Source organism: Hippoglossus stenolepis, chromosome 21 (assembly GCF_022539355.2).
Source record: "Hippoglossus stenolepis isolate QCI-W04-F060 chromosome 21, HSTE1.2, whole genome shotgun sequence".
In the NCBI taxonomy this organism is placed as follows: domain Eukaryota; kingdom Metazoa; phylum Chordata; class Actinopteri; order Pleuronectiformes; family Pleuronectidae; genus Hippoglossus; species Hippoglossus stenolepis.
This window is the reverse complement of record NC_061503.1, coordinates 13680144-13707236: the sequence shown is the minus strand read 5'-3', so window position 1 is coordinate 13707236 and position 27093 is coordinate 13680144. Positions and strand designations below refer to the sequence as shown.

The 27093-nt window shown below is 42.2% G+C and overlaps 3 protein-coding genes across 6 annotated transcripts; 2 read left to right on the top strand and 1 right to left on the bottom strand.

Moving 5' to 3' along the window:
* Positions 1 to 282: 282 nt before the first annotated feature.
* Positions 283 to 11232, top strand: LOC118100872 (protein phosphatase 1 regulatory subunit 1B). The gene is made up of 5 exons (XM_035146386.2): positions 283 to 633; positions 7707 to 7790; positions 8559 to 8634; positions 9754 to 9882; positions 9978 to 11232. Exons 1-5 carry the CDS (start codon positions 505 to 507, stop codon positions 10109 to 10111), a joined length of 552 nt encoding a protein of 183 aa, XP_035002277.1. The 5' UTR covers positions 283 to 504; the 3' UTR covers positions 10112 to 11232.
* Positions 11233 to 12105: 873 nt separating this feature from the next.
* LOC118100870 (phenylethanolamine N-methyltransferase) lies at positions 12106 to 14059 on the bottom strand. The gene is made up of 3 exons (XM_035146385.2): positions 13601 to 14059; positions 12915 to 13125; positions 12106 to 12829 (listed from the first exon to the last, which is right to left on the bottom strand). Exons 1-3 carry the CDS (start codon positions 13770 to 13772, stop codon positions 12391 to 12393), a joined length of 822 nt encoding a protein of 273 aa, XP_035002276.1. The 5' UTR covers positions 13773 to 14059; the 3' UTR covers positions 12106 to 12390.
* A 1816-nt stretch (positions 14060 to 15875) lies between these two features.
* Positions 15876 to 25786, top strand: aldh18a1 (aldehyde dehydrogenase 18 family, member A1). Of its 4 annotated transcripts, none has more exons than XM_047338441.1 (18): positions 15876 to 16130; positions 16424 to 16531; positions 17873 to 18024; positions 18103 to 18252; positions 18494 to 18598; positions 18691 to 18843; positions 19541 to 19631; positions 19984 to 20108; positions 20552 to 20696; positions 20823 to 20896; positions 21107 to 21206; positions 21319 to 21539; positions 21677 to 21814; positions 21891 to 22086; positions 22193 to 22314; positions 22493 to 22679; positions 23873 to 23968; positions 24155 to 25786. In XM_047338441.1, exons 2-18 carry the CDS (start codon positions 16441 to 16443, stop codon positions 24349 to 24351), a joined length of 2343 nt encoding a protein of 780 aa, XP_047194397.1. In that variant the 5' UTR covers positions 15876 to 16130; positions 16424 to 16440; the 3' UTR covers positions 24352 to 25786. The 4 variants fall into 4 exon arrangements, with proteins under 4 accessions (XP_047194397.1, XP_035002274.1, XP_035002272.1 ...); XM_035146383.2 differs by having other exon boundaries at positions 18691 to 18849; XM_035146381.2 differs by having other exon boundaries at positions 16126 to 16252; positions 18691 to 18849.
* The last annotated feature ends 1307 nt before the right edge of the window (positions 25787 to 27093 follow it).

Genomic DNA, 27093 nt, shown 5'->3' with positions numbered 1-27093 from the left:
CTTGTTGTGGGGACCTAAAACTGTTTACACAGTCATATTATTGGGACATAACTAAAATATTTAATTGTAAGGTGAGGATTAGGAGTAAGGTTATGTTTAGGGTTTAGATTAAAGTCAAGTTTAGGTTTAGGTCAGGTTTAGGTTAAGGCTACAGGGTTAGGGTTGGGCAAGTTACTATGTCTCCAGGAAATCAGTCTAAGTAATGTCCTCTGAAGTCATGGAGTTGTGAGAGAGAGAGAGAGAGAGAGAGAGAGAGAGAGAGAGAGAGAGGCTGACAAACGCAGCTGAAGAGTCCACAGAGATCTGCTGCATGTGGCAGGAGGATGCTGCTGGTTCCCTACAGCTGAATTATTATTACATTATCATTAATAATATAATAATATAATATTCAGTCAGTGGTATTAGAGATTAAGACGCGGGCAGTTTAATCGGATCTGAGTGCGCTCCGACCTCCTCGGACATCTGTGCGCTCGGGCTCCGGAGGCGTCAGCGCTGGACGCCGTCATGGACCCGCTGCTGCCCGCGGACACCGAGGTGATGGAGCGGGACGTGGACAAGGACGCGAGGAGGAAGATCCAGTTCTCCGTGCCTTCCGCCGTGCCCACCCAGCTGGACCCGCGGCAGGTGGAGATGGTGAGAGCGCAGGGATAGTGTGGTGCGTAAGGCCTGGCGTGGATGAGGGTGATAGTGGCTGTGATGGTTGTAGTGGTGATGGTGGAGCGCGGGCATGTGTGGACGAATGAGGTCAAACCTGGGTCAAATTTCCAAAACTGTGTGATAAGTTTTCTTTAATGTGCAGACTAAGAATTGATATCTAAACTTACATGTGGGAAAGTTCATGCAGAGAGTCACTGTTATCTGGCATTGTGGGTCAAAGTGCAGGTTGGAATATGAATGAAATGCCTGCCTGCAAATTTAATCTTGTCTTTTTAAATAAACAGATGTGACTGTTGTCCCCTTTCCCCTGAAGTTGACAGACGGTTACATAACCAGTCTAGCACGACTTTTGCAGAACTCCGTATTTTGGATGTTGCGTATTATCCTCGCAGAGTGTGTGGGCAGCTGGGATTAAGCTGAGCTGCACAGCCTCAGTTGTTTGGAGCTCTCGAAAGTGATGAGGCATCTCTTTTCCTGCGAAAGTAGAGTGGAAGAGGAGGAAGTGGGAGATAAAGCTCTGTTTGTCATTTAAAAAATGAGATAGTGTCCCTGAGTAATAAATCTGTGAACCAAAACATCCACTTGTCACATTATTAGAAAGAGGGGGTGAGTGCATTGTGTGAAATAAATAGAGCATGGAGTCAGTTCTTTGTAGCTTCTGCTGAATCATCCCAGAGTGAAAGCAGGTGAAGATGCTAACGTGCACGGACAGTGACCCTGATTGGTGAAATATTGCTGTGTGATCAGGAAAAATATTGGCCTGTGCAATATGGAGGCAGAGCAGCTATTAAACTTAAAGCTATTAAAGTCTGGCAATGATAACGGTCCATAAAGGTCGTCAAGGTAACACTGAGATAGGTTTGAGATACAGTCTCCCTCAGCAAATAAAATGTAAGTGTACATAGTTTCTTCTGCTTTTAAGACAGTAGACGTACATAACCAAATGGTGGGACGCTCCCTAGAGGGAAATCTCATCGGCGACCAGACGTCTTTATTACTCCCTGGTAGAGGATTTGGAAGATTTAGAGCATGTGTTTGTTTCAGAATGGAAAATGAAAAAATAAATGAACAAATCAATGTCTAAGCACTGAAATGTTTCTCACACATCTGTTGTTTCCAGCCCAGCTTGGAGTCTCTTGAGCTTTGGACTACTTTCCTTTTGCTCCTTCTAGTGCAGATTCATTCCTTCATTTGCTTTTCCAAACAGCCACACAGGTCTGATTTCATGAAAATGTAAACACGCTCATTCAAAAACACAGTTTGAGGTTAAATAACTCTGATTCTTATAGTAGGACAGGTTTGGATAACTAGACCTTCTCATTACTGAAAGTATTCTTCTATTATTAAGACCGCTTCCCTCTTGAATATCAATTCCTTGAACTCTCTTTGGCAGTTTTCACTATAAGGGCGATTTCATAGTTTCTGCTTCCACCAGTCCACTGGAATCCCCTATTGTCCCTGTGACGTAAATGTGGTCATAGGGTACGCACCCCTACGCCTGGTCACACATATGCAAATTCAGAGCCACAGGATTGGCCTCGCCACAGGAAGCGAATGTTTAATTCCCCCCCCTCACTCACACAGATTGGAAGTGAACAGAGAGCCGAACGCCCCGAACTAATATGGTGGAACCTTGGGCACATACAGTACATGTGACCAGAATGAGTACGCAACTCTCATTGGACACGGAAAGTATGGTCAACCCTCAAGATGCAGTTTATCAACTCAGGACCTAAGATTACTTCAAATCTTCCATCATGGATCTAAATGAAAGTAGCAGCATTTCCTGGTAATTCACACAAAAGGTTAGGCGGTTCAAACGTTATCTTGCGTCTTAGGCGAGTGACCCTGAATCTGGTGTTGCAATGTACAGGAAATAAGAAATTCTACAATGTTTAAGATGCAAGAATTCCAGCCGAGGGGATAAACACTCATCCAGCTGCAAAATTGGTTTTATAATCCATATTGTCGGCTTCCTGCATGAGAATCCCTCTTGTTTCGCATTCTCCAGCAGTGCAGTGCTGTAGCTGCCTTTGTAGGTGAATATAAAAATGGTTGTGTCATGTGGGATGAGACTCAACTGTACTTGACACGTACTTGAATGCTGCAAACCCGGCGCCTTCCTGGATGTTCTAGTTGTCTGTGGCAGCAGCTGATCCGGGGCGTTTGTTGTTCACTTTTATCCAAACCACACAGAGGATTTCATTTTCACATATTTTGCTCATCACTTATCACGTCTCATGTAGTCTGCAACGGTACTGTTTAGATTCTGAGCGTTTGGTTGATCTACTGTTTAGATTCTGAGCGTTTGGTTGATCAGTCGTTGACTCAACACGACTCATGACTCCTCAAGAGTCTGAGAAGTGGCTGTTTGACAAGAGCCAGCTGTCAGTGATGCCTCTTCACCCCATTTTTAGAACATCAAATACCAAACTAATCACAAACATGAACACTTGCGCATACATCCGTGTGATAAGAAAACCCTAAAATGACAGAAACCATCTTGAGAAAATTTGGGAGAAATCAGGTGAACTTTGACTTTTTACTCAGGGCCATGTCCCATCCACTGACACGGAGGAGGTGGGGTTCATGACTTACACTGCAGCCAGTCCCCAGCGGGGCGCTCGAGACACTTTGGCATCACAGTTGGGGGAGGTGTCGTGTGAGAGATTCGATTAGCATTGAAATGGCAGTAGCATGGAAAAACAGGCATGAGGAGAGATAAGCAGAAAGAGTTGAGGGGAATGAGTGAACGAGTGTTGAGGAGGACAACAGTGAAAAAGGAAAACAGAATAACTGACAGAAGGCAAGTCGGAAAGGAAAGGAGGAGGAGAGGAGATGACTGATTAAAACCGAAGAGATTAGCTGTTGATGACTGAGGCCCAGAATCAAGGGCAAAGAGCTAACGCCAAGAACAAATTCCAACTGCAGCACAGCCAAGAGCTAAACTCCAGCAGAGACTTATTCCAACAACCCAACGTTCTTCCTCCTGCTCCTGTTGAGATTATTCCTAACAGGGTAATAATGAATATTAGAAACTGGAAGCAGTGACCAGGTGAGCCAAAGTGTCCTGATGGTCATATCATAAACCCTGCCTCCTCCATGACAGCAGATTGTACCAAACTAAAAAGTCAAAGCAGATGTTAGGTAAATTCGTCTCAAAGATCTTTTCTGTCATTTTAGGTACTTCTTATCACCCTGATGCATGTATGTATGTTCAAGTGTTCATGTTTCTGATACGTTTGGTTTTAATTAGTTATTTGATGTTGTAAAAACTTGGTGAAACATCATGATTGACAGCTGAGACTGACTCACGATTGGTCAAGTGGTTGTATAGGCGGGACTTCGCTACCGTAATCCTTACCATGCAGACTCTGGCTCCAAATGCACAAGATGGCAGCGTTAGCGTTAGTGGGAGGAAGTGGAGAACGTGTCGTCCATCTTTAAATACATTCCTTGGAGTCGACCTGGAATAGGAAACTTCCCCTATCGAGTGCACATGTGTACAGTATGTGTGTGTGTGTGTGTGTGTGTGTGTGTGTGTGTGTGTGTGTGTGTGTGTGTGTGTGTGTGTGTGTGTGTGTGTGACTCGCCCACGTCACTACTCCAACAATATTGTGTTTCCAGTCAAATAATCTGGTTGAATGAAATGTTCAAATCAGGCGCTAAACTATTTTTAAGAATTCTTCGCTGGGAAACAAAAGGTCAGAAATGGCAGCGGTGGGTTTGATTTGTCTCCTGTTGAATGTGCTGCGGTCAAATCCAGCTCTGCACAGGATTATTCACAGAACTGATTGAAAGCATTGTATGAACAAAGGACTTATGCTTTCACTGAGTGGTTGTGATTATTAAGTGGATGGGTTATTTCTGTATAAAGGCCTCTTTAGGACACTGCACGCATCCGGGGATGCCATTTTGCCTTATGAACATCCAGATTAATGCACTGAAGTTGAATGTTAGGTTACGATGAAGGTCGTCCCACATACCAAAAATGAGTAGGGGGTTTACTGATTCATGGTGTGAACATTACACTGAGGCCCTGTGCTGCTCCCACTCCCCCCCTCATCCTCATAGTTTCTGTGGCAGAGCTACTGCAGCATGGTTGGAGTTTCTAATTTCGCTGGATCGTTCTCAAACAGGGAATAAAAACAGCGTAAAATCAGAGCAGTAAAATGTACAAACACATGAGACACACACAGTTGGTGTAGAGCGGTCGGTCCAGCTGTCCTCACTCTCACTGGCGTGTTTTTCTGCGATCTGTTGCACCAAATATGATTTGACCTTTCTGGCCATGTTAGCACGTTTTCGTAGAGAGATAGCAGTTTGAATAGAGAAGAGCTGTCCTTCCAAAACTCATGAAAATGTGATCCATCTACTTGTAAACATGTGCTCAAGTGCGAGGCAATAGTTTTGTAAAATGGCCATCACAATGTTTTTCATTAAAGTCTCATCCAATCTTTGTACGTTGTTGGGCAGATACATTTGTAGAACAAATCAGGATGGGCTGTTTCAGTCCATGTTTGAAAATGATTTAAAACAAAACAGACACACTGACAGAACTGCAATGATAAATAAAAAATAAAAAACAAACCAAAAGTGGTAGAAGCTAATTCCTACAAAACCTAGGCTACATAATGTTCATGTAAACTTGTCTAGGCCATGTGATACCGGTAAATCCTCCAGTTATTAAAGAAGAAGAGTAATTGATCCAAATTGTTCTAAACTAACACAAGGAAATGGAGTTTGATCCACAACAAGCTCAGATAGGTCTTTAAATACAGCCACACTGAGCTGCTGCTGATATTTAATTATGATTTCAAACATGCACAACAAGGTCCTGACGGAAATCCTGTGTTTCCTGCAGGTGCTTCACCTTCTGGCTGCAACACTTATAAAAGGTCACTGGGCCTGGACAGGCTTTCAGACAGGTGCTCAACCTGTGGTGTAGTTCACATGAGGTGTGTGTGTGTGTGTGTGTGTGTGTCTGTGTGTGTCCATCTGCTTGTGTGAAATTGCACACATGTTTGTTGGATTACAGCATTTAAAATGTGGATTCCCTGGTTTTCCTATTTAATCCATATTCAAATTTGACCAACCACACACACACACACACACACACACACACACACACACACACACACACACACACACACACACACACACACACACACACACACACACACACACACACAATGGCAGCATATGTAATTTTGTTGAGTGAATGATGAATATGTATGAGTCCCAGCACACAGAGGGAGGTGAGAGTTACTCCAACGTGAGAGCTGCCCACACGTTTCCTGCCCACGCTCTCATCTGCCATTGGCTCGGCAGCAGCTCGCATCTCGCAACAATCTTATAAACATAACATGTTGTAAAAATAGAGCTGATGTGAGGGAATATATCACATGTGCCAGTACACCTTTATTTATTGTTTGTCTGAATAATGTGTTCTATGGTTGTATTTACTTCAATATGAATAATCTCTTTATTGTTGTGGTGGAGTTTTTCTAATCATGATCTAATCAAGTAAAATACGCTATGACTGCATTATGTTCCCAAAGTACAGGAGTGTTGTGAACAAACTTTAGTCAGTATTAAGAGTAAAAGTACTTAGATGCAACAGAATGACCCCTGCCAGTGTTATAATATTATTGCTGCTCTAACATATGAGGAGTTGCCTACTTAAATTATCATTAAAGTGGAGCTAATTTTACACACTTTAGATGCTGGGAGGCAGTTTAATGTCTAACATTTTATTAAATGATGTTCAGCGATGATAATAATAACAGTGCACTATATTTACATGGCACTTTAAAAAAAAAAGGTTTACAGAGTGCTTTACATAAAAACTGAAAATGCATGCAGTGCAATAACAAATTTAAACATTTTAAGGCAATAAAAGAAACATCAGGACGCATAGTTTGGGTTTTAGAGGTTGTTCGAATAATATGGTTTGTTTAATTAAATGCCTAATTTGAAAATTAATTGCTAACCAGCTCCAAACCAAACGTGTTTCAGTAAATAAAAAACAATATTTCCCTCTGAATAGTACTTGAATAAGTGTTTGTATACCTTCCACAACAGAAATGCTTTTACTATAATCAAAATGCTGTAAAGTAGCTTCAAAGTCAGTGGAGGTGGAATTATTAAAATGTATTCAGAGTAAATAACTGATATTGCTCATCATTGTCAATGTGCAACAGTTTTATAACAGCCGACTGAAACCGATTTGAGATATCGAAGTTGCATTTCATCAGTTGTGTAACCATTGATTTCTGTGACTCACTCACGCTCCACACATAAAAATAAAGGAAGATGATGAATCTGCCGGATTTCAGATGCAGAGTTTTTTGAGCCCACAGTCTGTGACCCGAGTGGAGACCTCAAGTTCTGTTCAACAGCAACAGAGAGGCGCAGCACTGGTTGTATTTCATAGCTGCAATAACAACTGGAGATGGTTTAACACAGTTTATATAAAGCCTGCTCTATTTCCATTTTACTGCAGCAATAATACAACGGTCGTAAACAAACAGCAAAGACGTCTCCCTTCATGACTTTATTTTGAAGATCATAAAAGCTAAATAACAGAAAACCAACATTCGAACATTGACACAGCCACCACCAATTCCCTGAGAATTATAAATCCGCAGTGTGACGTTAGACGGTTTAAGTCGAAGCAGAATCACGTCTCGTGGTGAAATAACACAGTGGACAGCAGCAGAAAAAATAAAAAAAAAAAGCTCAATGATTACAGTCATGTGATGGGAACATGCAGGGAAACAGTGAGTAAATCCAGTCGCCATCTATGACACGATGTAATCCTGCTGGGTCATTCAAGTACAATCTGCACAACAATCTTGTAAACGTTGTCATGTAATGTCATGCGTAGTTGTCATGGGGAAAAACATGTCAGTAAGCACACGGGGAAGAATTGTGTTGATCGCTGGAGGGATATTTGTGCACATACAAATCTCTCTCTCTCTCTCTCTCTCTCTCTCTCTCTCTCTCTCTCTCTCTCTCTCTCTCTTTCTCTCTCTCTCTCTGCTAAGATTCGAAGGCGGAGGCCGACACCAGCTACACTCTTCAGATTGACAGATCCCCCTTCACCAGATGAAGACTGCAGCCCACACCAGGTAGACCAGATGGTGACCGTGCACCATTTGGGGATGAGATGCCATTTATTTCAATGACAGAGGTCCCAATGCATCAGAACACAATGCAAAAACATGTGTTTTGATTGAGATGTGAGCCTTTTATGTTGGGTGTCATTACAAATCCCTCATTTTCTATCAAGCTCTATATGTTCACAAAGTGGTTGCAGCGCTCTCAGGTTTGTCCTGTGGGGGCCGAAGAAACGAAATCAGGCAAATGGTGCAAATTCACTGTGGGAGCAGATTTGTATCAGGTGGGATGAGAGCCAGTGGGCGCACAGCAAAAGTAAAGTCTCTTCAGAACTAATGCTGCATCTCAGGCTGATAATTCGTGACTATCTGGTGTTCCTCTGAAAGTCTAGAGGCTGTTTGAAGATGTGCTTTATAAATAAAGTTGTAGCACAAATGTAACACAATGTACTTTACAGAATAAGAGCAATAAAAACAATGAAAACAATAATAACTACAATAATAAATAACCCCACTGAGGAAATGCCAAAGATGATAGAGGAGATTAAATTAAAAAATAAGGAAGGAAAACCGTACCAACCATTATCTTCGTCTTGAAGGATTGTGTCATATTTGGTGCCTTTCGACTTTGATGCCAGCAAATTAAGGGAAGACAATAAGAGCAATTTATTATATTTCATTATTTATCTGAGGGCACAACATGCATTGGGACATAACACCAAAACAGATTCTGTACACACTGTATATCCATCATCTTTAAAGCATGTTTGACCTCCGCAGTGGGTTCTGGGGGAAAACGGAGCCTTGAAAGCCAAACTGGTTCACGCGAACACCTACCAGCCGCCGTCACTCAAAGGTAAATGCTGTTTCCCCTTCCTCTGTCATTTTACATAACAACTGACACAAATGAAAGAGTCTTGGAGGCTTAACTCATCAACAGCCATGTGGTCTGTGTCTGTTTGGACTACAAGCATCTCCAAAAAACACAGGGAGAGGTGTGTGTGTGTGTTTTTGTGTGTGTGTGTGTGTGTGTGTGTGTGTGTGTGTGTGTGTGTGTGTGTGTGTGTGTGTGTGTGTGTGTGTGTGTGTGTGTGTGTGTTGGGTAAGATTAGGGGCAGAGGCAGCTGTGGGTCTGTCCGGGATCATCCTGGATTATAGGATGGGCACACAGCTGCAACACGGTCACACACATACAAACACACACACACATACATTCAGATACACTCAAATATCTGCTCTTTTACTAAATTCATGATGGTTTTTTTCAATATTATTGTTTGTATCAAATTGTGTATTTGACATTTGCAAACAGGACTCATATTTATCACATAATATTTTATTAAAATATTGTATGGGTGATCTGTAGCACGTTACAGTATCAGTGCAACATAGCGATGATCTATATTTCATGAATGAAAATACCAAATATCATCAACAACATATTATCATCTGAATACTTAAAATACTTAAACATACGACCATATCAGCTTAAAATGCAGCTGAATACACAGTAGTAAAACACAGTTAGTGTGTTTTTGCATTTAACAGCTGGAGAGACAGATAAAGACAGAGTCAATATTGGACGTAGAAACATCAGGTGGCCACAGAAAGTACTGAATTCACTGTAATTAGCTGTTGCAGGTTGAAAGAGCAACAAAATAAAAACTAGGAGGGTGCTTGGAGATCGCAGACCTCCGCGATGCTGAGGTCTCAACTCGCCTTATTAAAGAAAGTGAAAAAACAATCCAGGATCTACCTGTTTATCCGGATCTGCTCCAAAATTTCATGGAAATCTGTTGAGTAGTTTTTGGACTAATCCTGCAGACAGACAGACAGCATTGAAAACGTAATCTCCTTGTTCGGAGGTGATAAAACATAAATAATCTCCTCCATGCACCTATTCGTCCAGTCGTGTCCGTTAAAGAGGTAAACTGATCCTCAACTCTTTGTTCTATACATTGATTTGTGTTTCCAGCTGTCCAGAGGATGGCCCAGGCTCACATGGCCTCCCTGGACATGACCTCTGTGGACAAAGAGGATTCCTCTTCAGGTGAGGAAGAGGAGGGACGAGAGAAAACGAGCCAGCAGACAGACTCAGCTACCGGTGGGTACAGGACAGCGTGGTCTTCTTCATCTTACACTGGCACTTGGCACCGCTTATAGAAACTGCTCACACTTGTGAAATCTCTTTCTTGTCAGATCCAAGAGAAGAAAGCAAACCACCCAGGGATCAATGCGCTCCGTCGGACATTTCAACGGCGAGTTCTGATCCCAGCCATCGCCGAGGAGATGAAGGGGAGGCCAAAGAAAGAGAGGAAGGAAAAGGGGAATGACAGAAGTACGCTGCTCTTATGTTGGCGAGGAACCGACTTCCACAGCACATGTGTGGGCCATGCTTGTGTGTGCATGGGTGTAAGTATGAGTGTGTGTAATGTGGACGTAGGAGTGTGGGCATGCATGCGAGACAGAGTTGAATGTGGAAAGGAGAGAGCGAACAGACGGGTAAAGGGGAAGGTCAGAATTTTAATGAGGAAAAGTTGAACACGGGACTTTGGGAAGTCACGTCTCGGTCAGCGAAAGGAAACCAATCATCCAAGGACACGGCACAAGACAGAAGGAGAACTGCCGAGAACAATGAGGTGTTGTGTTTTTTGCAGGATTCGACAGGATTCGTCCTGGGCGAGTTTTCCACTAAACTATTCATGTGTGAAGAATGAGATTGAGAATTACCTTTTCGGTGCCAAGTGTACACACTGTACAGGCCATTTCACCACACTGGTACTAAAACTCACACCTCATGAACAATCAGAAATAGCAGGCGATGCAAATGGCTCGGGACGGGACCCCAATTTCATGCACGGGGACAATTAATACATACACTTAACACGTATGAACTGTGGAGATAAATAGTTTCTCAGTTCCGATTGTGTATAATGAAAGTTTAGTGTCGTTGCAGCACAGAAGCAGTGACATTGAGGTCGTTGTTTCACGGTGTCTCATACAGAAAGTGTGAATAACGTCCCGGGGTTTGCATAGTATATGATATACTCTATTAAATTATATACACAATATGTTACAGCGTCAAAAAAAATTAAGAGCCAATCAAAATGCAATCACTGCTGCTTCTAATTATCATCATCTTTCGGTTTCATTCCCTCCCAGACGTTTACACGCAAGGTCAAGGAAAATCAAAGCCGGATGGATTACAGACGATTTCGGTGCAGTCACAGCCACAGCAGATTAGATCACATCAGCCTAATCCAACTAATCACGATAATGCAGCACAGTTATTCTGGTTTCATATCATGAATCTCTGGGAGTTGGTACTGTGGGCAGGAAGAAGACTCATATTGTCAAACACAATATGTTCATGAGGAGGATTAAAAGGTTCATTCACGACCCTGTATATAAACAATGTTTTGTGTTGGTTGCTAATAAAACAGTTTTAATGGGCTGCGGGAGTTTGTGTCATTGTATGTCTGAGGAATTCAATCACGACATAATTCATTTTCTTAAAGATCAACCAAGTCAAGCAAAAATAAACCAAGAACAAACTGTTTTGCCTTGTTGAGAAAAATAAAACATATCAACAGAAATGTGTTGTGAACAATAATATGGATCCAGTTTGGGGTCAAGAGATATTTTCAGAGCAACTCAAGATGACCAAATACTGACACCCAGTGTTCAATACTTGTAATTACATAGTTAATGGCTCTGTGCGTGTACAACTCCCCTCATGAGACCACATTCAAATTCACTAGATCTACATTATTGTTTTTCTCTGCACCAAATTGCACACAGTCCCCTGAACATGTCTCAACCCTGATTGTCAACAACATTTAATGGCGTCTTCTTTAGGTCATGTCCCACCCCTCCACAAAATGTAATGGAAATATGTTGTTTAGTTTTTGCGTATTCCTGCTAACAAACCAAAAAATGCAAACAAAACATAATCTCCTCAGCTGAGGAAATAAAAAAGCAAATATTGAGATTAATCCATAAAACTGCAATCAAGTGAATGATTTTAAAACCACAATTATATATTTTTTGCAATGAAAAAGTCTCTTTCAATACAGAAAATAAGTTTCTATGAAACACACTTTGAGATTGAGAGAATACTTACGACAAAAGATGCTTTTTTTAATAGTGAACGTCATCAGAATAGACATCATTTACTTTTTAACTTTAACTTTTAATATTATTTTTCTATTTCCATGCTCTCCCACTACACATGTTGTCCTTCATAGGGTTGCTACTCCATCTATTTTAATATTGCAAAGAATTCTATCAACACAATGTGCAGAAAGAAAACATGATGACAAAAGCATTGCGTTAACATTTCGTCTTTATTCACATCGTCACATATTACAAAACACAACAGGACACTTATCAACCTCTGAAGCACAAATACATATTCAGCATGTTAAAATATACTGTGTGTGAACTGCTGTGTTAAGATGCTAAATGATAAACTATGATACAACTATGAGGACAAAACTGGAGCATGACTTTCTTGATGCTGTATTCTTATTTTTATTTTATTCATTAATATCTGCATGGCTACTTTAACATGTATTACTCTTTCCTTTGCCTGCTCTCCCACTTCATCCTTTTAGTCTTTTCTTGCCTTTACAAAAAACACCCCAGTCACATCATCCACCCCGACCCTCATGTCCTGAGGCAGTGTGTAAACCTCCAGCCGGATCAGGGTGAAGCCGCTCTCCTTCAAACTAGCACAGACCTGTTCCTCATTCAGTGGGACCACAGGGATCTTTACTCCAGGGCCCCCGAAATAGTAACTCTCTCCGAGGGCCCCGATGAGCAGGAGGTGGCCACCGGGCCGCAGGAGCCTCCCGATGTGGCCCAAAGCCTTGGTGAAAGCGGCCAGGTCGGGGCTGACGCTCTCCAGGCAGAAGCAGGAGACCAGACAGTCGGCCCCTGCTGAAGGAAGGGCACCAGGGGCCATAGGCTGAGGGCGGTGCACATCAACTGGGAGGACGTCCATGATGACCTGACGTAGCTTGGCAGCTTTCTCCGTCCATGCTGAGGGCCTGATAGAGAAAATGAAGAGTGATATGTGAGATCTGGAAACACTTTAAAGAACCTGAAGAATTCTCAGCAGGGATCAGGTTGTACCGTCGTCCTTCCAGCTTGCACACGTGCTGGAGGTACGGCGTCCAGTCCAGGTTGCAGCCGCCCTCGTCCTGGAGCCAGCGCCTCAGCTCCTGCCTGTTGACCTCCAGAAAGTCTGTGAGCAGCACCTTTTTGAAAACCTCACAGCCGCTCAGCACCTGGTACAGGGTCGGACCGGAACCTATGTCCACCAGCAGCTCACCACTCACATCACCTGGGGAGAGGTGCAGGAGAAAAGGAAATTCTGAGAAACAAAGAGTTTGATACCAAAACGTCAAGTTCTTCTAAAATATTTTGACAAAAAGAAAAGAAATAGATGTGGTTTTTTTCTGGTTCCTGTCTGTCATTTTGATAACTGTCATTCTTTTTTTGTTATGTAGTATTAAGAAAGGTTAATTGGAAAGAAGAAGAATTTTGACAAGACACAAATATTTTATATCCAGAAATATCTGGATACACACCAGTTAGGCCTCATCGTGCATTTTTCTCAAATCCAACATTTCAGAAAAATAGCAAACAAGAAAACAACTGTGAAGAAACAACGTTTTTGGCTCCAAAGACGAGTAAGAATACCTCCCATTAAATTCCTAGTATTGGTGTGACATTAAATTCACACATATTTTCAAAGCAACTATTTTAAAACAACATAAGTAAATGTACGAGTAAGTTTCTTTGGTCCGTCTCTTTACCTTCAGTGAAAGCTCGGTGGAGACAGGCCAGTTTCCACGGCACGATGCTGTCCGTCCTCCCGAAATCCGCCCTCGGTGGAGTGTAGTTATACTGCAGATACGCTGCAGGATCAAACCCCTGGTAACAGGCGGCCATGGCCATTACGCCGCTCTCTTGTCCCTTTTCTTCCATCCTCACTGTGCTGTTCACAGTCTCCAGCTTGGTGGTCAGTCTTCAGGTGTATGACTGGCCCCCTCAGCCACCTTATATATCTGTATGGGTTCATCTCTCATTACGTGTGTGCTTTGGGCTACTCTGAGTTTCCTGGGCAGAGATAGAGATCATGTTTTTCGGCCTGTGTTGCTGCCTGATAGCATTTGTTCTGTTCACTCTCCCCCGGGCACTGATACCATCAGATCAGGGGGCTTCCTCCAACACTCCACCTTATAATGGACTCCTCACAAGGCTTTCAGGTCTTCCACTCAACCCCTCAGAGATCCTCCGTATCTCCACCATCACTCCGACGGGCCTTTTATGCTCCAACCATTGACCACTTCTGCCTCAGGGAACCATGTTTTAAAGACACAAACAGGTCTATCTCCAAGACAAAAAGCATGCGTCAGTCTCTGTCTGCTGTTTTACTTTGGTGAGTCCCCATTTTAGGAAATGATTGTAAACAAAATAGAGAAAAACAACTATATGACCGACATTTTTATATTTAATTTGTGCATGTTAATGCATTGATGTGATCTGTTTCTGTCTGCATACATGCATTTGGAGGAAACTTATATTTTAAGAAAATAGAATATTTCCAAACATAAAATAAAGCTTAATATATAGTTAAAATAAGATAAAAGGAACCAAATTAAATAAAGTAAAGTAAAAAATGCACAATATAAAATTAAAACAGTAATGCAGGTGGAAATAAAGCAGAACTGACACTGTAGGTCCTGGATGGCTCAATTCTCAAATATTACTAATCCCTTTCTCATGATAAAATAAAACTAATTTTAAATGGGGAATTGTTAACTTTAATCCGATCCTTGTGGAAATTGATTAACTTGATTTATGACTTGACGATTCAAATCACGTCTCCTTACTTTTCTGTAGATGTTTAATATTCTGGTTATATTGTGCTGTAGAATTGTAAAGTAAAATTTATCGTTGCAATAAAATAACTTGTCAAATCTCGAAGCGAGTCACCACTGTGGCCAGCTGACAAAAAACATCCCCTGATAGAATTTCCAGTGTTTGCTGTCCATTACCAGCTTTTACCAAACGGCAGCTGAACAAACATGGAACGTAGCCATGTAGTAATCAAGTGTATTCCCCTCGTAGGAGTCTCTTAACACCTTGTTCGACCCTGGCACCTGCTTATGACATCCGAAACAATACAGTGTCCGAGGGAGACAAGGTTTTAACTATGTGGAATTCTGCCATGTGATGCTGCTGAAATCATTTATTTAGAAATTATATATGAGTATAAGAGCTGAAAAATACAAAACCAATAATAAATAAAACAGCATATATTCAAGAACATAAGCATGTAATATATCTATTTGTTCATAAAAAGATGCACTCATAGTATAGTATAGTATAGTATATAGTATAGTAAAGTATAGAATAGTTAGTGGATTAGTGGAGACCGGGGCCGCATGAGGGTCAATTTCTTCCCCTGAGTCAGATGGACAGATAAAAGAACAGGGAGGAGGAGGAGGAGGAACACAGAAGAACAGATAAAGGACAAATGTGGACGACTGAAAACAAGAACAGGACAGATATAATGGAATAATTCACATTAAGCCTGAGCAACAGAAGCCAATTTAGTTATCTGTGGTGCTGGGGGGGGAGGCGGGGGTCCGACAGTGCCTCTCAACTCTGCTCTGGGTGACTTTTTATTTTGTAACAGCAGGAGAGCAGGTCCAGATTACAGAGAAATATTGTCTGATGAGATCAAACAAGAATGTTTCCGTTTTTTAATTTGGCGATTTATATATACACACAATAAATAACACAAACTATACATTTATAAACTAAGTGACAACATTCAAACATCATCATTCACTTCAACCACCAGTGATTAAAAACATCATCAACTAACAGTTAAATGAGAAACTGATCATCAGGGGATCAATCAGGACAATTGAAGTAAAATAAAATAAAATAATTAAATTTAGAGTTTTTAAACATTTATTTTTCTCTCTCCCTCTCAACAGCCGAGTTTTATTTTGAAAATGCGTGCGCTGGAAGAGCACTTCCGCTCCTTTTCCGTGGTTTCGCCGGTTTTTTCCCGACGTCACTTCCTGCCACTTCACCGCCACTTCACGAGACTTTCCAAAAACAACAACCGCACGTGAACCGTCAACTTCTCCCGCAGCGAGGAACCAGCCCCCGGTGCTTCGACTCCCTGTAGCGGGACTCCAAGTCACGGAGGCCCGGGTAACGGGACATAAACGCTCGGTCCGTACTCATCGCAAACAGCGGCAATAGTTTCATCATCATCTCCTGTCAGTCAGAGGAGGAGGAGGAGGAGGAGGAGGAGGCGTCACGGTGAGTCCTCCTCTGTGTAAACTACGTGTGATAAATGATGAAATAACGGGCTCGGGAGGATGAACTAGGCCGAATAGGAGGCGACACACAGGGCGAGACACACCAACACACCACCGGGTAAAGTAAGAAGAAACACTGCATCCAGGGAAACTGCAGGATTATTAGATTCTCACTCTTTACAACCCGGTTTAAATGTAGTGTTTCTCCATAACACCACAGTTTAATGCTGTTCTCTCACTGGATCCTGTGTGTGTGTGTGAGTGTCTCACTCTCTCTCTCTCTCTCTGCTACAGGCTGTAACTTCACCACCATGCTGCTGCACAGGCTCTCCCTCTCTGCCAGGATCCCACTGGAGTCCCTGAGACGCGTCCGCCGCCTGCTCACCACGACACCGACACCAGGCAAGACGAGCTGCCCCATCACCACGCTGTCACACGGGCTGTCCTCATGCTCACAGCCATCCTCTCATCCAGCAGATTAACACACAACACACCTCACACATCTGGGGGTTAAAAGAGAGGATTCTGTTCCTGAAAAGATGTTGATTACCTTATAAGTAAATTGACAACATATTATGTTAAGAGCAAACTATTGAGTTGCATGATTCATTTATTTTCCTTACTCGATAGTGAACAGAGTATTTTCAGGGTCTTGGAGTGTTGATCGACTAAACATTCATTTTTAAAACAACACTGCAGGCTTCAGCAAGCTTTGGTGGATATTTGTCAACTTTTTTCCTGGCACTTTATAGACCCATCATTTACACACTTTAAAGACTAATTGATACGTAAGTTAATTATTATATTGGCTTGTGTTTTGATGTGAGTGCTTGCAACTTTTGCCTTGTTGCATCACTGTAAATTTTTGGGTTTGGAGTTTTGCTGAAACTAAATAAGTGATTCCAAGAGGTCACCTCAGGCTCTGGGACATTATGATCAGCACAGTAATTAACCCATAACCCCCCCCCCCCTTTATTATAAATAGGAAAACATCCTGTTGTCATAAGTAAACAAATACATAAATAGGTTCATGATGATTTTATGTCTATGTCACTACAGTCACCTTATCAGTGAAGTATGTGGAGGCAGATGTGGTGAATTCCAGATGTTCATACGATGAAGTGCTGTTGAAACGTGTCATCATATGTTTGAGATTTTTATGCCTGCACGAAGTTTTCTGGACAAGAAGCCACAGGTCTCTCTCTCTCTCTCTCTCTCTCTCTCTCTCTCTCTCTCTCTCTCTCTCTCTCTCTCTCTCTCTTCTCTCTCTTTCTTTCTCTCTGTCTTTCTTTCTCTTTCTCTCATTGTCTCTCTCTCTCTTTCACCCTCTCTCGCTCTCATGCGCCTCATTGCTCCAGAGAGATGTGTACTGTCAGCACAGGCTTTCTGCTTGCCCTGCTGATGTGGCAATTCGAAGGCTGCGATTATCTGTTTCCCAGGTTACATATGGATGTAGGGGAGGGCTTCACTTTTTTTTTTGCCTCAGTCGTGTTAGCAGTGAAATGAAAACCATGCAAAACACAGTTTTTTTAGTGTTTTACAATTTTTTTTATTGTGGGTTTTTTTGTTTCTTGAAAACACAGTTAAAAGCACCATCGTTATTTAATCTGATTATGAGTTTTCCACGCACATATTCTCAAGATTTCCTCTACCACTCTCTGTATGTTTCTTTTGAAGAATAAATATTTTTATATAAATGAGATAAAGGTGAATTCTCCATCAACATCTCATCTCTTTACACAGCTCCCCAGGGCAGGGTCCATGGCAGCTCCTTCGCCCACCGCGGTGAACTCCGTCATGCTAAGAGGATCGTCGTCAAGCTCGGCAGCGCTGTGGTCACCCGCGGTGACGAGTGTGGGCTGGCTCTCGGGAGGCTGGCCTCCATTGTGGAGCAGGTGAGCACCAACACAGACTGTATTTCAAACAGTGTTTGGGTCTTTTATTAAAATGTCTGTGGTTCTGCTGTTGTCCAGGTGGCCATGCTGCAGAACCAGGGCAGGGAGATGATGATTGTCACCAGTGGAGCAGTGGCCTTTGGAAAGCAGAGATTAAGACATGAGATCCTGCTGTCACAGAGCGTCCGGCAGGCGCTGCACTCTGGACAAAATCAGCTCAAAGACATGGTAAGAAGAGCTGGAGGGATGTTACAGTATCCATCAACACTGAGTCACATAAAGAAGAGACTGCTGCTGCTGCTCTGTGTTGGCTGAAACTTTCAATCAGATACTGATAAACTGTAAAACTCTTGCATTGGTGTGACTTGGTTTGATTGAAGTGTGTCTCTGAGAAGCCAGAAAGCTGGAGTGATAATCATTTTACAGAAAGAACCAATGCAACCAGACATTTACTGGATTTATGTTGCAGTCTCTTCCAGTGCTGGAGGCCCGGGCCTGTGCTGCAGCGGGGCAGAGCGGCCTGATGGCCCTTTATGAGGCCATGTTCACCCAATACAGCACCTGCACCGCACAGGTACTTATATTAACTCCAGAGAATAATGACTTTGAAGTGCGACAGAAGAGTTTGTATTTTATTCAAAGTAACTTCATCCCCTCCTCTGTCAGATTCTCGTGACAAATCTGGATTTCCACGATGACCAGAAGAGGCAGAACCTGAACAGCACCCTGCAGGAGCTGCTGCGCATGAACATCGTGCCCATCATCAACACCAACGATGCTGTGGTGCCACCGCCGGAGCCCAACAGTGACCTGCAGGGGGTAAATGTGGGTACAGATTAGAATGGGTGTGACGCTGCTGGGGGTGAAGGCAGCGGTGGCAGTAGGAGCACAGAGACGGTGTTTATACAGTATAGACATGCACTGTTTATTAGCTACTGTATTCTCCACCATCCACACACACGATGAAAGACCTCTGCCACCCTGCCTCACCTTATTTGCTCCGCCCTCGAGCAATACGGCATGTGCATGCTGGGAGGGGAGCGATGGCCGTGCATGGAGTCACTGGTCAGGAGGTTCTGTCAGAGGGGACCTGGACTAACTTCTGTAGGTAGACGCCTCCTTCTCTTCCTGCAGAAATGACTAACACCTCTTTTTTTTCTGTAGATAATCACGCTTCACTCTGTCATTCATCTTATTTACACATTTTATGTATTCTCACCACTTATTTTGTAATTTCTCCTTCAAATATTATACAAATATACTTTGCTAAAGTAGATAATTTTTGGTGCGACATTGCTTGTTGGAAATTTGTCTTAAAACTCAACTAATGCCTAACTTAAATGCAATACATTATTATTCTGAAAAACCACATTATGTTAATTCTAGTTTTCAGAATAATAATGATCAGCCTTCCAATCGAATATATAAAAAAAAAAAAGGAAATAGCTCAAATTAGTAAATTGGCAGATGCCGGAGTTTCCACAAGTGGTTTTACATAAATGTCCTGGTTCTGCAGGTGATCAGCATTAAGGACAATGACAGTCTGGCGGCGAGGCTAGCTGTGGAGATGAAGGCTGACCTGCTCATCGCACTCTCTGATGTGGAAGGTATGCCTGTTACCACAGCAACGGTCTGGATCAGCTGTTAGGTAACAACACCATCTGTCTGAGAAGAAGAAAAACACCTTTTTCAGGGTCATCTGAGTCATAGGAGAAGAGACAAACACAGACCTTCTGCCATGATGATTGAAATTGATGAGGCACAAGGTGGTGGTGTGCACGTGTCGTGGCTGTGGATCCACTCAGCATAAATTCTGAGTGGATTTTCTTGAAAGAGTAAAAATTGGGACCATATAGTAGGAGAAAGTCTTTAATTTCTATTTCATAACCTAAATAAGAACTCACCCAAGTGTACGTAATTGTGTATGAACAAGTTACATAAGAGTTGTCGATTTGTCAGGACTCTACAACAGCCCCCCTGGAACAGATGACGCCAAGCTCATTGACATCTTTTACCCCGGAGACCAGCAGTCCATCACTTATGGTACAAAGTCCAGAGTTGGGATTGGAGGCATGGAGGCCAAGGTTTGTTTTCGATCCATAATCAGTCTGAAAGTTTTTACCTTTTTTCAAGTTAAGTTTTATCCTCAGTACGTGGGAGGGGCAAAAAGGGAATTGCCTTTTGCACTAAGGGTTTTTCTGGACTTCACTTTGCATTTCATGTTAAGTACATAACTTCCTCTTTACTCTTTGTCTTTTGCACAACTTCCCATATCTGCAATGTATATGAAAGCAAAACTTCAGCAACACTGAGCCAATGAGTTTATTTAATGTCCTCTAGAACCATTATGTGCCTCTGATCACCAACTGTATAACCGCTGTTATCCTGCAGAACCACATGAAGTTAGCGAAAGGCTAGTGTTCATGTTGCCAGTGAGAAAACAAAGATTGTAACATCCTTTAAAAGAGAAACTGCCACTGTAAGTTTGAATAGAAGTCTTTCAAATTGAATTTGTGTTTGTCTGCAGGTCAAGGCTGCGCTGTGGGCTCTGCAAGGCGGCACCTCCGTGGTCATTGCAAATGGAACCCACCCTAAGGTAACGGGCCATGTCATCACTGACATTGTGGAGGGCAAAAAGCTGGGAACCTTCTTCTCTGAGATCAAACCAGCAGGTGAGTTTACCCAGGCTGAACGGACTCTCTCACTCAGCTTCATGTTTGTATTGTTGCAGCCTAAACTGCAGCTTATAGCTTTAACTCTTTGACTGAACTCTGTCTCGTCTCCTGACTCTTCACCAGGACCAACTGTGGAGCAGCAAACAGAAATGGCTCGCAACTCTGGAAGAACCCTGGCATCTCTTCTCCCAGACCAGGTGACATATTGTTTTAAATAAAGTCTATTGTTGTGTTCAGTCAACATTTTTAAAATCAATGAACATAAGTAAGTTCAAATAGTTTATAAACACTCATAATTTACTAATTGTCCTCAGTCTACCTTTAGCTGATATAGAGAAACACTGCCTCCTTGTGGAGATCTGTGCTACATGCTCATCCTGCCTGTATTTGTTGGACTGTGTTGTCAGAGGAGTGAGATCATCTGTCATCTGGCAGAGCTGCTGACTGAAAAGAAGGACGAGATTCTGGCTGCCAACAAGATGGACATGGACCTGGCCGTTAACGCAGGTAGCCGCTCAATCAGAGAGGTCACTTTCCCTCTGTGTTGATGGCCTCCGTTAGTTCACTACTATATCACCTGATAGCTGACCGTGTAACCCTGCTTTCCTTCCTTCTCCAGGCCATTTGCCAGCAGCGATGCAGAAGCGTCTGAGTCTGTCTCCAGCCAAACTCAACAGCTTGGCCATCGGCCTGCGTCAGATAGCAGTGGCAGCCCAGGACAGCGTGGGTCAGGTGCTGCGCAGGACCAGGGTGGCTAACAACCTGGAGCTGGAGCAGATCACGGTGCCCATCGGAGTTCTTCTGGTCATCTTTGAGGCCAGACCTGACTGCCTGCCCCAGGTAGAGCTGCTCTAACACAAACACCCCAAGCAAATTAATCATTATATAAAAGTTTGTATATGTACAATACTTTTAGTTACCTCTAAAAGCTTCTTAAAATAACTGCAGGAATAATCACACCCCCTGTTTTTATCCAGGTGTCAGCTTTGGCCATAGCCAGTGGTAACGCCCTTCTTCTGAAGGGAGGCAAGGAGGCGGCCAACACAAACCGTGTTCTCCACGAGCTCACCCAGGAAGCCCTTTCCTTGCATGGCGTCAAAGAAGCCGTGCAACTGGTAAAATTGATCTCCTGCAAATCTCTCAGCAGATACTTCCAGCTGCTGTGATTCACAAACCTCTTTTTGTCGCTAGGTGAGCACTCGTGAGGAGGTGGAGGATCTCTGTCGACTGGACAAAATAATCGACTTGATCATTCCTCGAGGTTCATCCCAGCTTGTGAAGGACATACAGCGAGCGGCCAAGGGGATCCCAGTGCTGGGTCACAGCGAGGGGATCTGCCACGTCTACGTCGACGCAGAAGCCTCCATTGACAAAGTTATCAAGATCGGTCAGCAAATGCATTTACAGAAGTTCATTTCTGATGTGTTAACTACAATAACACGACTCGTAACCTGAACATGTCAGCAATCGATATTGATATTTTCTAATTACAGTCAGAGACTCCAAGTGCGACTACCCGGCTGCGTGCAATGCCATGGAAACTCTGCTGATTCACAGAGACATCCTGAGGACCCCACTCTTTGACCAGATCATTGACATGCTGCGCACTGAAAGGGTGAAACACCAAATACACACACACACACACACACACACACACTACACTACAGAGAGACTATATTTGACTTTTCAGCTGACAATGATATGAAACTATAATTTAGATATTTTTATAGTCATCCACCAGAAGATAAAGGATGGATTTATATGTTTTTTTTTTATCTGCCTGGTGTCACTAGGTGAAGATTCATGCAGGCCCTCGATTTGCCTCCTACCTTACGTTCAGCCCATCAGAGGCCAAGTCGTTGCGGACAGAGTACGGTGACCTGGAGTGTTGCATGGAGGTGGTGGACAGCATGCCAGACGCTGTGGATCACATCCACAAGTATGGCAGCTCCCACACAGACGTCATCATCACAGAAAATGGTACGTTTCCAAATGTTTTAGTGCTGGTAATTTTTTAGTTTTTTGTATTTTCTACTTTGCAGGAAGTTTGTGCATTTTAAAAATAGTTTCAGTCATTATTTTCCTAAACAGCATCATTCTTGTCCAAGCTGCTTCGTATTTGTGTCTCCGATAGTTCTCCTTACTCGTCCGTCCCACTTTCCGCCGCAGAGACTAATGAGCTGTGACACTTGTTGACAGGATGAGTGTTCAGCCTCCCTGTGTGACTCCATTGTCGGGGACAGAGTCCATTTAAAATGTAGAGCTGATGCTAAAAGACAGTTTAAAAGACTTAATACTCTGGGTCATGTCCAAACAGATTTGTCTTTCATCTGAGCCATCACTCTGCCTCTCTTTAACTCGTTGTGATAGAAAGCTTTCTATGCAGAGCAGAGGGTATTTTCCGTCTTTCAAATGGGGACATTTTTTCTGACACAAGCAGCTCAAATAAACCATAACCTGCAAACTGGACTGTTGTGAGAAAGAAGATCCCGTAAATATTAAAGATGTGTGGAAAGATCAAGGTGCAGATCACTCATTAAAGGGGAAGATTAAAATATAAAGAATATTTCACACTTTTCCTCGAGTAATTAGAAAAAAACAACGGTGAACAGCATTTCAAAAATACAGGAGAACGTGTTGAGTGCACGTTTCTACACTGAGGATTATTCTCACCTGCAGCGGAGGATGTACTGCTGACATCTAGTGACGACAAGAGGTACCTCAACAATTTATAACCTCAATTGAATTGTTTCTGTGTATAACTTCAAGGAGTGGTGATAGATCGGTAATAGACATTCAATAGATATCAAAAAATGATGTAGCTGGATAATAATTACATTAAGTAGATATTGTAGATATGGCACAGATTGATGGATCGATGACATTTGATGCCATCATGATAATTATTAAATAACTTCAAGATAATAAGTTTGTAGCACGTGGTGTTTAACAAATGATATGAGCAGAGGTATTTAATTGGTTAAATTGCAATGCGGTAATTAATTCTTATTATTATTCAGTTCATTAATTCATTATTTCAGCTCAGGCTCATGACATAACCACAATTAATAGTTGTCATTGTCCCATACTTCATGTTGGTGCCTGAAAGGTTGTAAGATATAGATAACAGGTTTATGAGCTGGTTGCACCAATGAGCTGTTTTTCTCCTCCAGAGGAAACAGCAGAGCAGTTCCTGCATCAGCTCGACAGCGCCTGTGTTTTCTGGAACGCCAGCTCACGCTTCGCTGATGGCTACCGCTTTGGACTGGGTATGTGGTGGTATGATCACCCTGTCGTCTGTCTTGTGTTGCCTCTTTCCCCGTGTTTTCTTCTCTCAACCGCCTCCTTATTCATTTCACTCTCTCATGACGATTACATTCTTCTTCTTTCTTTTCCCCCCACACATATGTTGTTTACCATTCTCACGTACTTTCTTTCCCTGACTTTGCCTCCAGGAGCAGAGGTTGGTATAAGCACAGCGCGTATTCATGCCCGAGGACCTGTGGGCCTGGAGGGGCTGCTCACCACCAAGTGGGTCCTGAGAGGTGATGGGCACACAGCGGCGGATTTCTCTGAGCACGGCACCATGAAATACCTCCATGAAAACCTGCCTGTTGGGCAGCCTCTGGCTGGACAGAGAGACAGCAACTAGACCACAGATGTTTTTGGCTGATGCCACTGTTTTAAACCCCTGCAGCACACAGCACGGAGAGATGCTCAACAAACCAGCGGTCCGTTTTATCAGCACAAGCAGAAAGTTGTCCTATTTCAGATGATACTGTTGTTCAATGACTGACCTCTACCTCAGCATATTGTACTTTATGAGATGGGAAACTCGCCCTCATCACAGCACAGTATTGCAATAATGGAGAAATTGTGACCAGGAAGGGAAATAACTAAGATCACTTTCTGACAAAGTAAGCACACAATATCAAAGAAAACTGAAGGTCTTTTTTAAATATATATTTTTTAAATAATGCAACCTCAGGACGTTTCAGCGAGGACATTGATTCAGTCGCTCTTAAGAGATCCTGCTATGTTGGCCTTAAGAAGATCCCTTATTTAGCTGTTTTTTTTGTCATTACTAAAAAAATGATTTTGCTTCAGTGTGTAACTTTTGGACGGCATGCTGGCGTTGCAGAATCTCATGTAATTCAGTAGCAGTGGCGTCTGTCCTTCTCCAGCTCTCCCTATTACAATGATCATCTCGAATCGTCTACAGAAACATTTCATCTTATCCATAACATGTTCATGAGTAAGGAGAGATGCTTTAACATCGGTACAAATTTTTGCTTTTGCCAGTTTTATTGTGTAAAACCACCCAAACATTAATGTGTTCGAGGGTCAGCGATAGTTGGTGATTCTCCTCAGCCATTAAAAACACAGTATTATGAGGAATGACATGTATCATTATCAAACATATTCATTCTATCAAAATCAAGTTCTAAATATGATTGTACATATTATTTTTAATTGTAGCTGATGGAATTGGCTCATTACTCAGAAGGTTAATCTGATGTACTGTTTTTTTTTCATTTAACATTTCAACAACTTAATGTTCTTGCTTTAACTCCAGGATAAATGTTCGGTTTACTTCTAATTATGCAGGTATTTCAATTAGCTGAGATGAAGATTATATACCACTACAGGATGGAATTAGGGTTTCCCTGTAATGAAACTTAATAACAGGATTAAAATGAATATTATCAAACTTGATACAGAAGTATCCGGGATTTACCAGTCGTGTTGTAAAGCTACACAAGTATGCACTTCAACTTGAATGCATCAGTTTTTATTTACAATTGTATTTATTTGATCATTGTTACGAGTTCTGCTCCTCTTTCCGCGCTTCGCTGTTTTCCTGTTTGTACCTTGTGGCGCCCAAAGCCTCGTTCAGAGTGGGAACGAGTAATTGACAAGCTGCCTCCTTCAAGCTGGAGGGGAGAACGCAGCTGCTTTTAAATTAAGCTCCTCTACATTCCAGCCTCTGAGCTCCTATCTGATGTCTTGCAATGCACACTTAAGGACTGGTTTGAGTTGTTTAATAGCAGCATTGTAGAATTAAAAAAGAAAATGTTGAAAAAGAATATTTGGATATTTTTCTTTCTTTCTTTGATTTCTTCTTTTTTTTGCAGTTGAAATGTTGAGGATTTTTATTCGCTTGTTCGTCTCTGTCCTGGCACCGAGTCTTTCTACTTTCACAAAGAGCGCAAATTAATGGGGAAAAAAGTCGAACTGATCTGAAAAACAGATGTCTAAAAAGGGCCTTTTTAAAGTTGCCCATAGGGGAATTCACATTGCTGGAAGTGGGGCAAGGAAGATGGAAGACAATACTATAGAGGTTTAATTATCCAGCCATCAGAAATGAAAAGAGGGAGAAGGAGAACTGAGACTAATAATGGAATCACAGGCCTGTGTTCTGGGTTTCTCTTGTTTCGCTCTCTCTCTTCTATCATCTAAAGAATTCATTCTCCAAAACGCACTACTTACCCTTCAATCAGCCTCCCATCACCAAGTCCAAAGGGTTCAGCGATGAAGAGGGAGACAAAACTCGGATCTCACTATTTTGTCCTTTTCATGTGTGAAGCGCGTGAAAAAGAAATCATCTAAACGACTTGAGGTAGAGACGGAACAATCCAGGGACACAGAGTATTGTGTCTTTGATGAATAATGTTATTATATTATAGAATTTTAAAAGATTGCATGCTTAAAAGTTGTTTGCTACAGCATCAGCACTGTAGTTATTACATGAAGGTTTAATACCAGGTTTCAGTAAGACCAGGACACGTCATGTTGTAAAGGGGAAAGCTTCCATTGCACAGATTCTTTACTCAAATGCCTCTGTTGTACTTCAAAATGCTAATTTTACATATAAACAATCATATCTGTGACTTCTGTAGATCAAATGATCCAAATTTCCGTTTTAGTTGTTCCTTCAAGTGCTCATCGTTCGATTCCCTCTCATGAACTGAAATATATTTCTGTTTGTGCTTTAGAGAAAGAAAATATGATTCAAGATGATGCACAATGTCAATAGAAAGTATATTCATATATTTTATATTGCTGTTTTTTTCTGGATAAGCCCAGTTCTTTCCTCTAGTTATGTACCAACAAGAGACTTGAGGGCAAATTACAATGATATTATAGCAGAACTCAGCAGATGATGCATCATGACTGAACTGAATATTTCAGCAAGGATGTTTGCAGAGTCTTCGGGTTTTTTATGTGAAGCTTTTCTGCAGTTCAATCCAGGTCCAAAGTGTTTACTTCCTGAATTTGTTTAATATTTGAAACCGCTGCCCTGTCATGACCTTAAATTAACTTCCAGTTATGGCAGAGGCCTGTAATTTCGTTCTCATCTTTCATCTGTGCTCGCCCCCAGGCTCCAGCTGAT